This window comes from Manacus vitellinus, unplaced genomic scaffold (assembly GCF_001715985.3).
Source record: "Manacus vitellinus isolate BGI_N305 unplaced genomic scaffold, ASM171598v3 scaffold_61_pilon, whole genome shotgun sequence".
Taxonomy (NCBI): domain Eukaryota; kingdom Metazoa; phylum Chordata; class Aves; order Passeriformes; family Pipridae; genus Manacus; species Manacus vitellinus.
The window spans coordinates 986274-1002151 of NW_021940696.1; the positions used below are offsets into that span (position 1 = coordinate 986274).

Genomic DNA, 15878 nt, shown 5'->3' on the forward strand with positions numbered 1-15878 from the left:
AGGTTGGACGGGACTTGGAGCAACCTGTGAAGGTGTCCCTGCCCATGGCAGGAGGGTTGGAATGAGATGGTCTTTAAGGTCTGTTCCAACCCAAACCATGCCATGAGCAAATACTGAGATGTGGGAGAGCAGTGATTTGTGGAATGTTGGGCAGGTGGAGAAAGCAAAGCTCCAGGCCCTTCCCAGAGGCTCATCCTCCCCCTCGTGCTCCGTTCCTGCCGCTTGTGTGGAAACTGCCTGTTTATTTAAACCCCCCCCCCCAAAAAAAAGAAGACTATGAAGTGGATTTTCAGAAAGGGTGAATGGCTGCTGTGATTCATCTTTTCTGTTCAAGAGTGGAAAAGCAGAGGGTAGGGTGGGGGGAATAATCAGTGACACATCAAAGGCCTCATTTCAGCTTCAGAGACACATGCGAGGAATTAGTCACTGCGTTTTAGTGCAACAAAACCCTTTTTCCTCCCTAAACCCAACAGCTTCTCTCCCTGTGACGGCCAACTCGCTGCAGCCCTTGGCCATCCCATTTGGGTTTTTACATCCTTTGCATGTCATCCAGCACAAGAGGTTTGGGGTTACGGTGCAGGTGAAACTGTTCTGCTGTCGGACGAGCTCTCCTCTTGCCGTGGATCACGGCTCCGGGGAGAGGCTGGCAGTCCACAAACAGGATTTAAAAGGAGCTGGGAGGGGGAGAGGGAATGGCAGGTTTGTCTTCCAGGGTGGCTGAGCCATGCTGATGGCTCGCTGCCACCAAAAAGAATTTAAAAAAATGACCTTTTTCCCCTTTCTTTCTGCTCGTGCTTGTTCTCGCCCTACTGTGAGCGGCTTCAAAGAGCCAACCTTGCTCCCGGTTCTGTCTCCTGCCAGAAGAAAAAAAAAAGGAGAAAACAGAACATTATCCTTATTTTTCACTGCAGTTGGGGCCAGGACAAGGCAGTTGGGTGGTCATGGTTGAGCCACCACATTTCAGCATCCTGCTGGCGATGGCAACAGAGATTTCTGGGGTCCCAGAAAGCCGAGCAGAATTCGGGTCGTGTCTCCTCATTGCACACAGAAAAAGATTGCCTCATTTTCCAGGAATTAGGAATATGTCAGAGGTGGGGGGTAAATCCTGCCTTTGATTGTGCACGGCTGTATCCGGGTTGGATCTGGGCACTTTCTGCAGCCATAAATCCTAATTCTTTGCATTCTGGAAGCACGGCGAGGTGATCCTGCAGCCTGACCTCCCCCGGAGCACCGGCACACACGCATTTCGAAGCCACTTACTACTTTATGAAGAGATTATTTCCTTTATTTTTTCCCCCCTCCGGCATCAATCATCTTGACAAGATCTGCTTATTTTAAAACACACATCCTGCAGCCTAAAATCCAGCCTTTCCTATAAGGAACATCACGAGGAGTTTATGGAAGAGCGCAGTCCACGTATGTTATATTAATATCTATATCTATATATCTATATCTATAGATATAGAGATATATATGATATTCTAGGCACACCAGTAGCAAACTGCTGAGGTTTCTAACCCGGATTTTTTGGAAAAGAAGGTTTCTAGTGAAGAGGCAGTGCTGAGCATCCCAAAGCTCCGGAGCAGCTCCTTTCTCCTGGGCAGAGCCGGCGCCGTGACGTCAGGGTGTTTTTCTGCAGAGCTCGCAGGATGTTGCAGCCGGCCAAGAGCTCTGTGTTTATGTTGATAACATTACAAGTATTTCCTCTCCGTTTCCGAAACCAGCAGGGAGGGAGCCGAGGGGGAAGGGAGGCTCGGGTTTCTCTCCAGCTTTAGGGGTAGGACTCTGGAGGCCTTTTATGTTGAGGAGCGGGTAAGGAGCGAACCGCTGGCGTTTGTGGATGCTGCGTTTGGGAATAGGGAGTGTTGAATAGCAGGGGTTGGGAGCTGGGAGCGGGGCTGGCACAGCCCTCCCCTCTCCCTGCTCCGGATCCGGTTTTAAGGTGACAAAGCAGCTCTGGCAGCTGATTGCCGGTCACAGGAGCAGCTCCCGGGTTTTTTGGGGGATGCTCCCAGCGTCCTGTTTCTTTTGATGTCCGTGGTAATAAAGCCGTGAAAACTCGGGATCCGCACGGACGGCCTGCATCCAGCTTTCTTCAGGAAAGCAGGGCAAGGCTCGGGGAAACCCAGTGTTATCTCCCCTTTCCTCCCCCTGCAATCCACTCATGGATCAATGAACCTATTAAATGTAGTATCCAGGGGGATTTAAAGGCAGGATCTGCCTGCCCACAGATGTAATCCCAGGAAGGAGAAGCCCTCTTCGATGGTGGACTCAGTGAGCTTAAGGGTCTTTTCCAGCCTAAATGATTCCATGATCATCCCACCATCCCAAAGGGCTTTTGCATCTCGTGTAGCTTTTGTCCATGTAGCATTCATGGTCATGGAAATAAGCCCAAGCTCTTTTTTGTGGGTTACTTCCCTGTAACAGAGGGCAGAAAGAAGTGGAAAATCACAGCTTCTCCTGCTTTCCTCCCATCCTGCATGTCCTGCCTTGGTACCAAGGGAAAATGAGAGGATGTGGTGAAGGTCTGGCACAGGTTGCCCGGAATTAGAATGGAAATGGGATGAACAGGATCCCAAATGAATGAGGATCCTTAAAGAATGGGATTCCAAATGAATGAGGATCACAAGTGAATGGGGGGGATCCTAAATTAATGAGATCTCAAATGAATGGGATTCCAAATGAACAGGATCACAAGTGAATGGGAATACCAAATGAATGGGTCTGAAATGATTGGGGATCCCAAGTGAGTGGGATCCCAAATGAACAGTCTCACAAATGAATGGGAATCCCAAATGATTGGAGATCCCAAGTGAATGGGATCCCAAGTGAATGGGATAGCAAAGGAATGGGGATCCCAAAGGAATGGGGATCCTAAATGAAGGGGAACTCTTGTTTTGAGAAACAAGTTGTGGGAAGAGAAAGGAGCCACATCTGCCTACACAAATGGCATTTCTGTACAAATATTCATCAAAACATGGCAAATGGTCACTTTTTTCCCTGGTAGTGCTTGCACAAGAGCCCAGTCTTTCCCTTTCCCTTGCCATTGTTTTCTTGCTGTGGCAGGGATGGGTTCCCAGCAAGGGAAGTGGTTGCAATGATGAGACCTTGGTGCTTTCACCAGCCCTTGTGAGGTTTTCAGAGCATCTCAGAGCCATCATTTATGTTCTCTGGAGATTCAGTGTGGGCTTAACTTCCTCCTGCCTTTGCACACATAGAATCATGGAATGGTTTGGACTGGAAGGGACCTTAAAGATCATCCAGTTCCACTCCCCTGCCATGGGCAGGGACACCTTCCACTAGCCCAGGTTGCTCCAAGCCCCATCCAACCTGGCCTTGGACACTTCCAGGGATGGGGCAGCAACAGCTTTTCTGGGCAGCCTGTGCCAGGGCCTCTCTCACCTTCACAGGGAACAATCTCTTCATTAAAAACATCAGGGTTTCTCTCCAAGGCCAAACCAGTTTAGACCAAGCACATCTCAGACCCTGGCAGGCCATTGACCAACCTGAGTGAGGTGTGTTAATCACCAGCAGTGGGACATGGCATCAAACCATCAAACTACTGGTTGTGGGTTTTCCCAACATCTCACAAATCGGGGAGGCATTGCAGGGCCACTCCTGCTCCCAGCAGTGACAGGAGGACTGAATCAGTTCAAATTCATGCAGACAGAGATTTTAACCAGTGATGGAACCCTCTGGAAAGCCAGCTGCTCACACCAGTGGGACCCTTGGAGAAAGCCCTGCCCTGCTTGCAGCAGCAGGGCTGGCCATGGAGGGAGCCCAAGGAAAGCTCTTATCTCCGGAGCTTGGTTTCCTTCTGGTTCAGGGTTTGTCTGACCTTTTGGTCACTGAGTAAGGTCGATTTTTGCCAGGTTTTCTTTCGGAGGGGGAGGAAAAACATGTTAAGTGGGTGGTGCTGGTGGGAGGATACTCCCGGGTGGGGTGGGAGGATCTTGTGTTTCTGATACCATTTCCAGCGCGTGGATGACTTCAGTGTTGTCCTTTTGCCCGGAGTTTGGGATGGGTCTGGATGGAGCAGATTTAAATAAATAGAGCAAGCACAAACACCACGAGATGTATTGGAGGGGGAGGGTTAGACCGTGCATCGGGAATAAAACCCTTCCCTGGCAGCCTGTCAAGCTGACTTGGCAGCGAGATCTCGCAGCCTTCTCCCAGGAGATCCTGGAGATGCAACTGGACACATGACAAAAGCCTGAAGGACGGGGGAGCCGAGCGGCAGCTGCTGGCCCGTGGCACGTACCAGAGCTGTCTCTGAGCCCTCTCCAGGCTCGGAGCAGAGGCAAGATGTTGGCCCATCCTTGGGAGGCCCCAGGGCCGTGTGCTGGTCTGGGGCTTGGCAGCTCTGGGCTCTGCTCTGGCCAGCACGGTGACGTCTCACGTCTCCCCGTCGCTTGCCTGAGCCTCTGGATCCGTAGGTGTTTGGGAGGAGATAACCATAACCCATATCTCAGGAGCTTTCTGAGGTCCCCGGGGGAAGAAATCACCATAAAAACCTCGTATTTTAAAGGGTTGTACTGATGTCATCGTCCTGTAATTTAGCTGGACGTTTCCTGGGAAGGACGTACAGTATGAGTGTGTGGCTCATCATCCTGGATTGTTTGTGGGTTTTTTTTCATCTGCATGGGCAGGGAGTCCTGCAGGGTTTGAATGGAGCTGAGAGTGGCCTTGTGCAGGTGCTCTGACCCTGCCCAGGAACATGCAGGGTGTCAGTGAGCCAGGGGCAATCAGGGACACTGACCTCTCCTTCATCCCTGCCTCCAGTTCTGGGGCATTTGGGATCAAGGCTCTTTGCCACAGTCTTCACATATATTGGGTTTGAGTTTGCTCTAAGTACAGTCATTTGCAGACCATTATATGAACAATTTATTAATTTTAAGACCAGATCCTTGTCTTTAATGCTCAGCTTGTTCCTCTCATGCTCTCCCACAGTTCACCCATTCCCTGCTTCATCCCTGGTAACCTTTGGTGCTCCACCAGACTGGGATCTCTCCCCCTGGTAACTTGTGAACATACCCACAAATCCTTCCCATTCACACCCTACAGGGACTCAAGCCACATCTTCACTCCTCCCTTCCAGCTCTACAAGATGCCCAGCAGCGTCTCCACTCTGAATTACTTGAGGATGATGTTTCATGAGGGTTTAAGTAACTGTTCTCTGCTTTCTCCTCCAGGTCAACATGGATTTGTGGTTCTTTCTCCTCTTGCTCGGAAGTGGCCTGATAAGTGTAGGTGCTAACAACGTCACAACAGGTAAACTGTGCTCCTGTCTCCTCTCTTTTATCCCATCTTTAGGAGGAAAGGAGTAAGAGCTCATGTGCTGAGTGTCTTACTCCTCCTGCCCTCCATGGAACTGTAATGTGAAGTGTTGGAAAGAGGGTGATGGGCTGCGGGTCCTCACGAATGGGACCCGGAGGTTTTACCTCTGGCAAATACTGATCCTCACTTCCAGGGGCTCTGATTTTGTGCCTCCTTGATACCATAATACCTGTTCAAGGTGCTTGCTCTTAAAAGTTTACATCTGCTGTGCAGAGCATTCCCTGTCCTGCACTCGGGATTTGTTGGTTGTTTTATCCCTGTAGTTACAGTCACAAGGATCTCCAGCGTCTAAACCCTCCACTGTCACAGGAAAGAATCTCATGGAGATTCCCTTGTGCTTTTTCTCTCTCAGGGCCACCCACAACAGTGCCCACCTCCCCCAGGAGCCCCACCAAAGCTCCTACAGCAGGTCCTGAGGATGGGACTACGACGAGCTCCAACAGGCTCAACATGAGCACTCCGGGGACTGTTCCTTCCGTGGCGTCAAAGCCACTTCCAACCACAGCTGCCAGGATCTCCCCCAACGCCACCACTGGCAGCCTCAACACCTCCTCCACCCTGGGGACCACCGTGCCTGTGCCTCCAGCCACCTCCCTGCTCCCCAGCGTGACTCCCTCTGCCCCACACTCCGCTGTCCCCGGCACGGAAGCGGAGACGACGGAGAGGAATTCCAGTATGGTGGTGACAACACAGGAGACCTCTTCTGCCTCCCACAACGGTAGGCCACCTCCTCCACCTCTGCCTCTCCAGGCCACCCCGCCCCTGGGTTTGAGTCTTTGCTCTTCTTTTGTTTTGCTGAACAAAATGGAGCGAGAAGACACTTTTGGGGTGAATTCTGTGGTGATATGAAACAATATAACTCCCGAACATCCCAGATCAGAAGAGGTTTATCCTGCCAAGGGTTTGGGCTAAGATCATCTAGTGGAAGGTGTCCCTGCCTGTGACAGTGGGGTGGCAGGCTCTGAGTTGCAACACTAGGACAGCAGTGCCTGCTAGACCTTATAGCAAAAGCCTTGGCAGTGTGGGATTTAGTGGAAAAACAGGATTGGTAGCTCAGTGGTGTGGTGGAAAACACTCAAAGAAGATAATGGTGGAGTTAATGCAGGGAGGTGTCAAGTGCCCATTCCTTAAGAACATATTTCTCAAGAAATATTGGACATCTCAGCACATCAACAGTGAGATGTGGGTGCCCTCTTCCTCTGGGAATATTTGGAAAGATTCCACAGCCCACGAAGCTGCAGTGAGGTTGTCTTTGCTGCTGACATAGGAAGGGATTTGGCTGAAGGATGTTCACAACCCAGCTTTCGCAGTGTTCTGCCATCCCTGATCTCATCCAGCTCCCTTCCAAGCACAAATCCTCTTTTTTCAGAGTGAAGGGGTCCAGCATAACCTTAGGTACACACGTGGGGCAAACTTGGAATAAATGTAGCCTTCAAACTGAGAGATGGAGGCAAAAGCCTTAAGTACTTCAAATATATGGATTTTGTAATACAGTGTCTGCTAATGGGGGTCCAGAATTTATCGTTTTTGTGTCTTTACTACCTCTTTTGTGACTTGGGTTACTGGTTTTGGTGAACTCCCTTGGTGTGTGCTATGACACGTTGGCCATTGAGCCATCAAGGCCAGAAGTGGCTTCTCACTTGGTGTCAGTCCCCAGAACAAGTGATCAAACCTGCTTCTTTCTTTATTTCAAGCAATTTGTCAAGGAGCAAAATCAGTTTTAGGGCTGCCCTTGCCATTAGTCTTAACAGGGAAATGTGGGTATTGGTCTTGGAAGAATTAAGTGGTGCTGAAGAGAGGGACTGGGACAGAAGGTGACACATGAACTATGTGGTCTACAGGCAGTTCCTGCTCCTCCAACCCACCAGGATTGTCCTCAGCCCTGTGCTGCAGCTCTTCACGCATAGATTAGGGCCACAGGGTGCCTCAGGAGAGCTGGGCTGTGCTCCCACTGGCAAGGGTTTGTTCTGGTGTCCTCTGGATGAGACATCCCAGCAGGGAGAGGCTTTCCTTGGAAGCTCCTCACCTCCATCCCTGAGCCCAGCTGCTCTTAATTGAACTCTTGGCTCAGCCACTCTCTTAAAATTATGCAGGAGTGTTACCTCTTAACATTTAAGTGCTAATGAATTACACCAGTGACTTGCTGGTTATGGGCTTAAACAGTCCATGGTATCGATTAAGAGCAGTAATTGTGTTTATCGATGTTAAAGCTCAGCTGCAGCTCCCTGCTCTGCTGATAAAAACCTGGGATTTGTTCCTTTTCCCTTGCTCAGAAATTCATTTAACACCCTGGCTTTGTAGCTGGTGTTTTAGAGGAGAGATTTACAAGCAGATGATGAGAGTTACTAAATTTGTTCCCGTCTTGGTCTTTGATCCTTCATGACTTATTAAAATGTCTTATTTCTTTGTTGCTAAGAGACTTCTGTTTTCTTTTCCTGCAGGTAACTCTGACAGAAGAGGTAAGAATTTTATATTTCATCACTCTTTATTCAGTAAAAACATTTCCAGAAGTGTTCTGCTATTAGAGACCTCTCCTTAGGACTTCCAAATGTTCTTTTACGAAGCCCCTCAAGCTCTTTAAAAGAGCTGGTGACACACTGATATCCTAATTTCTTTTGGGCTTTTCTAAACAATCCCATTCCAATTTGTACATGTCCTGTTAGACACAAATTGTTCCTGCTGAGTGCTCTGAAAATGTCAGCACGTCCCTGGAGTTGGATGACCGAAGCCTAAGAAGCCATTCAGGAAATTTCCTTTTGTTTGGTTTTTTTTTTTTTTTTTTGCTTCTGAATTGTCTTTATTGACTGTGACTTACCCTATTTGATCCAAACCCATTCTGCAGATGATGGGAATAATTATTATTCTCCTTCGTTCTGTTGGCAAGCAGCAGCACAAATCCATTTCTCGTAACAGAGCAGCACTTAGGGACATTTTTCCATCTCTCAGCTCTGAGAACTGGCATCTCCACCAGAATATTTGCAATTAGTCATGGCTTTAGCACTCCAGGAGCAGGCAGAGCAGAGGTGCAGCAGGGCTGGCTGCTTCCTATAGGAATGAGCTGCCTCCGTGTGTTTTCATCATGGCTCTGATGGGTGTTTTAGCTTTGTGAACTCCCTGGCATTCCTGTTGTGCTGCTCTCTGTGCCAGGCTCACCCCATCCTGCTGATGGTCCAGAGGAACAGGCAGATGCTCTGCAGCAGTTACTGTCAGAACACATTTAGCAGAGGAAATAAAAGGGATGCAGGTCCGAGAGAATTCATTTAAAATGATGGTTGAGCTGCTGCAGAAAGGCTCAGTGTAATTCCCTTGGATCTGGCAGGGTTTAGGTCTGATTTTGTGCTCTCTCTGCTGTTGTTCATCCCTGTTCCTGAGAGCAAAGAAACAAACAGAAAAAAAAAGGGAATAAATCTGACTTCCTAACAACATTTATATTAATATTGCTAATATGAAGAAGGGACTTTTTATAAGAGCATGGAGAGACAGGACAAGGAGGAATGGCTTCAAACTGCCAGAAATCAGGGTCAGATGGGATATTGGGAAGGAATTTGTTGGCTGTGAGGGTGGGGAGGTCCTGGCACAGGTTGCCCTGAGATGCTGTGGCTGCCCCTGGATCCCTGGAAGTGTCCAAGGCCAGGTTGGATGGGGCTTGGAGCAACTTGGGCTAGTGGAAGGTGTCCCTGCTCATGATGAGCTTTAAGGTCCCTTCCAGTCCAAACCATTCCATGACTCTCTGATTTTTTGGGCAGATGTTGGCAGGGACAGGCTGCTCATCCCTGGCCCTCTCTGGTGTGCGGCCGCTCCTGGGTCTGTGGGACATTTAGGGAACAGCCTATAGAGCACATCTGCCTCCAGCTGGGACATGATCTCCAGCACCAGAAGATGCTTTACTGCCTCCTCAGAGATGCCAGGACAAGATTTAAGCATCCTGATGCCTTCCAGGCTTCCAGCACTGCAGGTCTGTGGAAGCAGAGGGTTGAGTCCTTGTCCCTTTTCCAAGAGAACTGCCAGCGTGAAACCCCCGGGGCCGAGGCTGGAGCAGGACAGGAGCTGTGGGAGGGTTGGCACTTCTCCCCAGGGCTGGCTGGGGAAGGAGGGAGCAGCTGGGGATCCTCCAGGTTGTTTCCTGCCTGGGCTGTGCTGGATGGGCCTGGCAGCTCTCCGGCTCTTGGAGACCGCGGTGGGAAAGCTCCAACTCATCCCGTCCCTCCAGATGTGTCAGAAGAACGGCTGCAAATCAAACCCCCGACCCTGCAGACTCCCTGCATCCTGTGCCAGAGCCACCCCTGCCCATAAATCACCTCTCCTGCCAACCAGCACTGCCACAGCAGCCCCGGCTTAGCGCTGGTTAGGCTGAGCTTAACTCCAGCCAAGGCAGGAAAAGCGGTCTAACGGTGTGTAGTGTGGGCATAACACCACAGGATTTGGGAAGGCAGCTCTCCTTCCACTCCTGCAGCCAGGATGGAGGTGATGGTTGTGGTCGGAAGTCTCAAAGAGGAGCTCGTTATGGGAGAGGCCGGGACTGGCCGTGGTTGGGCCAAGACCCTCCGTGGTTGCTTTGCCTTCCTGGTCTTGCTTTTGGGAAGCCTCGAGGTGAGGAATGCCAAGGCTAAAGAACCTATTAAGTTTGCAGGAGGCAGAATTCCCAATAAATTCCTTGACTTTTTGCAGCTGGGCTAGGGGAGTTGCACAAGGACAGCAGATGGAAAGAATAAAGACATGCAAAACCAGGATAATTTAATTTTTTAATTTGCCATGCCAGGTCACTGCCTTCAAATCATTGCACAGAAATCAAATCTTTTGGTCGGAAGAACATTCCCAGGCCTGACACCACAGAGGGACAAATGCAGAAATACAACCAGAGCTCCCCTTGGTAGCTCAGAGATGGACAAAGTAAATCCCGCCTAAAAAAATCTGCTGGCTGAAATTGCTGAGAAACATGGAGCAGGAATCTGCCCTGGCAGGGAAATGGATGCACAGAAGGTGGAGAGAGGGGGGTCATGCCCTGCAGCCTTGGGGGGCAAGGCATGTAGATGTGGTGCAGTGGCCAATACAGATTGAGGGAGCTCGTGGAAAAGGAAAATAACCCCAGCTGGCATTGCTGGCATCCACATCTATCTGCAAAAACTCCCTTCAGGGCCATTCTCCTCTCTAGCTGGCATTGCTTGGCTTTCAGCCCACCTGAGTGATTTGTTCCACTGTTCCACTGACCTCCAGGACAAGTTACAAATGGCTCATTTTAAAAGAAAACAAACCTGTTGTGGGTTCTGGAGGACGGGAGTGTTTCAGACGTGGCTAATCCAAGTGTTTGTGCAAGGGAATTGTGTGGTGCCTTCCCCTGAGGAGCCAAATGAAATCCCACTTGGTGGCCTTGCAGTGCAGAGCACAGTGGGGTGTCTGACACCTCCTGCTCTCCAAACTCAGTATTTCCAGGGAGGAAAGAGTAAGGAGTTGAACTAGATGGTGTTTGCTGGTCCCTTCTAAGCCAGATTATTCTATGATAGTAGAATCATGGAATGGTTTGGATTGGAAGGGGTCTTAAAGACCATCCAGCTCCACCCCTGCCGTGGGCAGGGACACCTTCCACTATCCCTGGTTGCTCCAAGCCGCATCCAACCTGGCCTTGGACACTTCCAGGGATCCAGGAGCAGCCACAGCTTCTTTGGGCAGCCTGGTCCAGACCAAACCTTGGCCTGGAGGTGTTCAGGTCCCGGGTGCAGGGGGAAGCTTTGCCCTCTTGTCTTGTTTGACAGGGAACTGGAAGCAGAATCACAGTGGTTTCACACATGCAGTGTCTGTGGGTCTTAAAAAGGCCAGAGTTTTCACCTGTGTTATTATAAAGTTCTTTATCATGTTATACCGAACTCATGGACCTGTTAGGATCTTCTGTGGATCCTGAAGTCTCAGGCAAAAGACTCTGTGGATCCCCAGGGGACAGAGGAAGCTTCTTCTGGTGGCTGCACCACGTGCACATTCAGTTGTGCAAAAGAAACCCCTAAAACAGCCCAGTCCCAACTTCCTCAGTCACTGTTTTCATCTGCAAGGTCACAATTCCACAGTGACCAACTCTTGGAGAAGGCTGAGGTGCTCTGAGTGGTGGTTACAGGTGTTAATCTGACCTGAGAGCGCTCACTCAGGTCCTGTTTCTGCCTTTAATCTCAGACTGAAGAGACATAACTTCACTTAATACTATTTATTATTATTTTTGTTGTCAGTATCATCATGGTAATTGTTTTTCAAGCACAAACTGTAGAAGTCAGCCCCGTTAAATGATGGCTCTGGGTGTTTTTCAATGTGCATAACCACACCTTTCATTTCCTCTTGCAGATGAGACTCCAATTATAGCTGTGATGGTGGCCCTGTCTTCCCTTCTAGTCATAGTATTTATTATTATTGTGCTGTACATGTTGAGGTAAGAGCTGCTTTAATGCTGAATCCCCTTTTTTTGACAGAAATAATTCCTGAATGAACAGGAATGAGCCTTTTGTGCTGTTTCCCAAGCTAAAGGCTGACACAGCTGGTGCTTTTGAAAAGAAACCTGTAAGGGCAGTGAATGAAAATTATGTTTGGGGTTATCTAGGCAATGCTGCTTATTCCTTTCTCTACAAAGCTGCTCCTCATGTGGGGAATTCTTGTTCTGCTACTCAAAATATATTTAGGGTAGATTAAAAGTCCTGTCAGCACAGGTAAAAGCAGATAAGGTTTCCTTGGGGGGCAAAGGGTGATGGATTGGGTAATCCAAGGAGGCTGAACACAACACTCAAGCCAGAGAGTCCTTTGCATGTGTTATTCCTTGATTCCCATCTTGATATCAAACAGTATCCAACATCCAGAGCCAAGCTCTGCCTTGGATACCAAACCTACACATCATGTCTGTGTATCTTCCAGTGCAAGGTAGTGCATGGCTGGAGCTTATGAGGGGTGTTAGGTGGTGCTGTAATTGGAATTATGGCATAAAAAAAGCCTTATTAGGTCCATTTTTAAAAATACAAGCATCTGGCTTGCTGAAAATGCGGCATTCCCAGCTCCTGGGAGTTAGAAGAGGGTGTTTATTCACCTCCAGTAAACATTTTAATTTATTCACCAGTTGGGTGATTAAATAAGTCTGAAAAAGAAACCCAAAAAACCCCTGTTTCCTCAGCAGTGGAAAACTTCCCTTCGTCTCCTGGCTCCAGGCCTGCTCTCACAGCAGTGAACCTGAGGAGAGTTTTGCCTCAGGAGTTCAGCAGCAGCAGCAGACTTTTGAGCCCTTCCCACCTGGCTTCCAGCCCTCAAGAAAAGGGTTTCTGTTCGCTGCTGCCTGCCCAGTGATTCAGCAAAACTCCTAATTCCAGGCAAAGGGAAAGGGAGCAGCTGCTCCAAGTTAAAAGCACATGGAGAAGGGCTTTGCTGCAGGACGGATCGACCTGGGGTTTGTGTGCTTTGCTGGGTCATCCCAGGGAGCAGGGACTCCTGCATCTCTCCTCCAGGGGTTGACCTGGGCTCTGACTGACATGTCCCCTCCCTTCTCTTTGGTAGGTTCAAGAAATACAAGCAGGCAGGGAGTCACTCCAACTCCTTTCGGTTGTCCAACGGCCGGACGGATGATACAGGTGAGGCCCACGGTGGGGAGCAAAGATGCATCTCACAGGGGAATCAGCTTTGTTCAGAGAATCACAGAACCATTTAGGTTGGGCAAGACCACTGAGGCAATCGAGTCCAACTGTTCCCCCAGCACTGCAAGGCCAGCACTGACCCCTGTCCCCAAGTGCCGCATCCACGCGGCTTTTAAATCCCTCCAGGGATGGGGACTCCAACACTGCCCTGAGCAGCTGTGCCAGGGCTGAACAACCCTTTCCATGGACAAATTTTCCCCAATATCAAACCTAAACCTCCCCTGGCACAACTTGAGGCCATTCCCTCTCCTCCTGTCCTTTGTTCCCTGGGAGCAGAGCCCAATTCCCCCTCCTGCTCCCCCCTCCTGTCAGGGAGTTGTGGAGAGCAAGAAGGTCCCCCCCTGAGCCTCCTTTTCTCCAGGCTGAGCCCCCCCAGCTCCCTCAGCCACTCCTGCTGCTCCAGACCCTTCCCAGGGTCCCCTGCCCACAGTAGTGACAACACCTGGAGACTTGGGGGGCTTTGTTCTCCCAGCTCATATTTTTGTAGGCAAGTATTTTTTCATTTACATTTTCCTTTGGTCCCTGGTCTGATTTTTCTGTGTTTTCCACGATTTTGGCAAACTTTTATAGAATGAAGATTTATTTCTCACCTTTCATTCCAGTGACCAAACGTTTGCCCTCATGTGGTTGATGTTAAGATGGGATTCCAGCACCAAACTACTCACATGCCCTTGAGTTTTCACAGGATCTCTTTGACTCAAATGAGAACCTTTTTTGAAACAACACATCTTTGGGGAATAACTAAACATCCTTTTACCCTTTTAAATTAGGATGATGTCTAATCAAAACTGAGATCTTCAAACTGTAGACACCAAACTAACATTTCCAGGAGTAAGCAGAGAATACGTTGGTTTTTCATTATAAAACCTTTTTGTTCCTCTCAAAGATGCAGAAATGCAGTTGTAAAGCCTTGTGCAGACCTGCTGTAATGTCTAAACTCTTCTGCCCCTGAGCTTTGAGCCAGAGCTGCCCATTGAGGGTCTGAAGTTGGGCATCTTCATTCACATGTAGTCACCTAAGTAAGAGCTGAAGGGGATCCACCACCTCTTAAACTCAGTTCAGATGCTTTTCAGAGCTCCTTTCACATAAACCAAACACCTTCTGAGAAGCACTAATTGAATTTCAGCACCTTTTTTTTTTTCCTGTTGGCTGCTAAAGGCCTTCCCTGCCCGTTTTCCATCACTGTAAACCGAGGTGTGAACTTCATAAACCCTTGGCTGTGTTGGTGTAACCCTCGTGTGGCCTTTCTTGGCTTTGCTGAGGAACACAAGCAACAGCTGCCTTTGCTGTGCCCTCCTGGGAATTGTGTCACTGTGGTGGTGCCAGACTTGCCATGAGAGTGAGGGGGGAAGTTCACATTCAAAGGGAGATGGTCTCCACCCCCAGTACTGATGCCTTGGTCCTCATTGCCCTGTCCTGCCTCTGTGACGGTGTAAAGCTTGATCCCAGGGTGTTCATTTTCAGAGGATCACGGAATCATTTAGGTTGGAAAAGTCCTCTGAGATCATCAAGTCCGACCCTTAACCCAGCACTGCCAAGGCCACCACTGACCCCTGTCCCCAGGTGCCACATCCACATGGCTTTTAAATCCCTTCAGGGATGGGGACTCCAACACTGCCCTGGGCAGCTGTGCCAGGGCTGGACAACCCTTTCCATGAAGGAATTTGCCCCAATATCCATCCTAAACCTCCCCTGGCACAACTTGAGGCCATTTCCTCTCATGTCCCTTGTTCCCTGGGAGCAGAGCCCGACCTCCCCCTGCCCCCCCCTCCTGTCAGGGACTTGCAGAGCCAGAAGGTCCCCCCTGAGCCTCCTTTTCTCCAGGCTGAGCCCCCCCAGCTCCCTCAGCTGCTCCTGCTGCTCCAGCCCCTTCCCAGCTCCGTTCCCTTCCCTGCACACGCTCCAGCCCCTCCATGTCTCTCCTGTCTGAGGGTCCCAGAAGTGCCCCCAGGGCTGGAGGTGCCTCAGCAGTGCCAGCACAGGGACAGTCACTGCCCTGGGGCTGGGACACACCAGGGCTGGCACAGACCAGGGGCCATTGGCCTTCTTGCCCACCTGGACACACCTGGCTCACATTCAGCTAATGTTGCTGAGGTCCTTTTTCTCCAGGCAATTTTCCAGCAACTCTGCCCCCAGCCTGGAGCACTGCAGGGGGTTGTCAGACTTAGTGCAGTGTACGTAGGAAGAACAAAAGGCCTGGAAGTGTCCAAGGCCAGGTTGGACAGAACTTGGAGCAACCTGGGCTAGTGGAAGGTGTCCCTGCCCATGACAGGGAGTGGGACTAGATGATCTTTAAAGTCCCTTCCACCCCCAAACCGTTCTGTGGCTCTATGAAAACTCGGGAATAGCGAGGACGCGAAGGGGCCCTAAAAGCGGACGGCCCGAAGTGTGCGGGGTCCCTGTGCCCACCTGGGTGTGGGTGACGAGTGCTGGGCACGGGGGGGCAGCTGGGAGGGCCTCTCTGACTCCTGGTGTCGTTGCAGAGCCCCAGAGCATGCCACTGCTCGCCCGCTCCCCCAGCACCAACCGCAAGTACCCCCCCCTGCCCGTGGACAAGCTGGAGGAGGAGATCAACCGGCGCATGGCAGATGACAACAAGCTCTTTCGGGAGGAGTTCAACGTGAGTGCCTTTGCTTCTTGCCCTTCAGTCCCACAGGCTCTCCAGGATTTGGGCTTAGGATGTAGATGGTCAACCTTGTCCTGGTCCTCAGGGGTTTGTGTGCAAGGCCAGGTTGGACAGGCCTTGGAGCAACCTGGGCTGGTGGAAGGTGTCCCTGCCCATGGCAGGGCATGGAACTGGATAAGCATTAGGGTCCCTTCCAATCCAAACCATTCTATAATTCTAAGTAGTTCTTCTCGCTGGTGACCAGTGACAGGATCCAGGGAATG

General features: G+C 50.2%; 1 protein-coding gene across 2 annotated transcripts in view; it reads left to right on the plus strand.

Moving 5' to 3' along the window:
- Positions 1 to 15878, plus strand: part of PTPRA (protein tyrosine phosphatase receptor type A) — a 90527-nt gene that overhangs the window by 61324 nt on the left and 13325 nt on the right. For both annotated transcript variants that reach the window (XM_008934624.3, XM_018083207.2), the window contains 6 exons: positions 5193 to 5271; positions 5690 to 6055; positions 7779 to 7796; positions 11662 to 11746; positions 12853 to 12926; positions 15473 to 15609. In XM_008934624.3, the coding sequence (XP_008932872.2) occupies positions 5193 to 5271; positions 5690 to 6055; positions 7779 to 7796; positions 11662 to 11746; positions 12853 to 12926; positions 15473 to 15609 (759 nt within the window). The remainder of the gene's footprint in view (positions 1 to 5192; positions 5272 to 5689; positions 6056 to 7778; positions 7797 to 11661; positions 11747 to 12852; positions 12927 to 15472; positions 15610 to 15878) is intronic.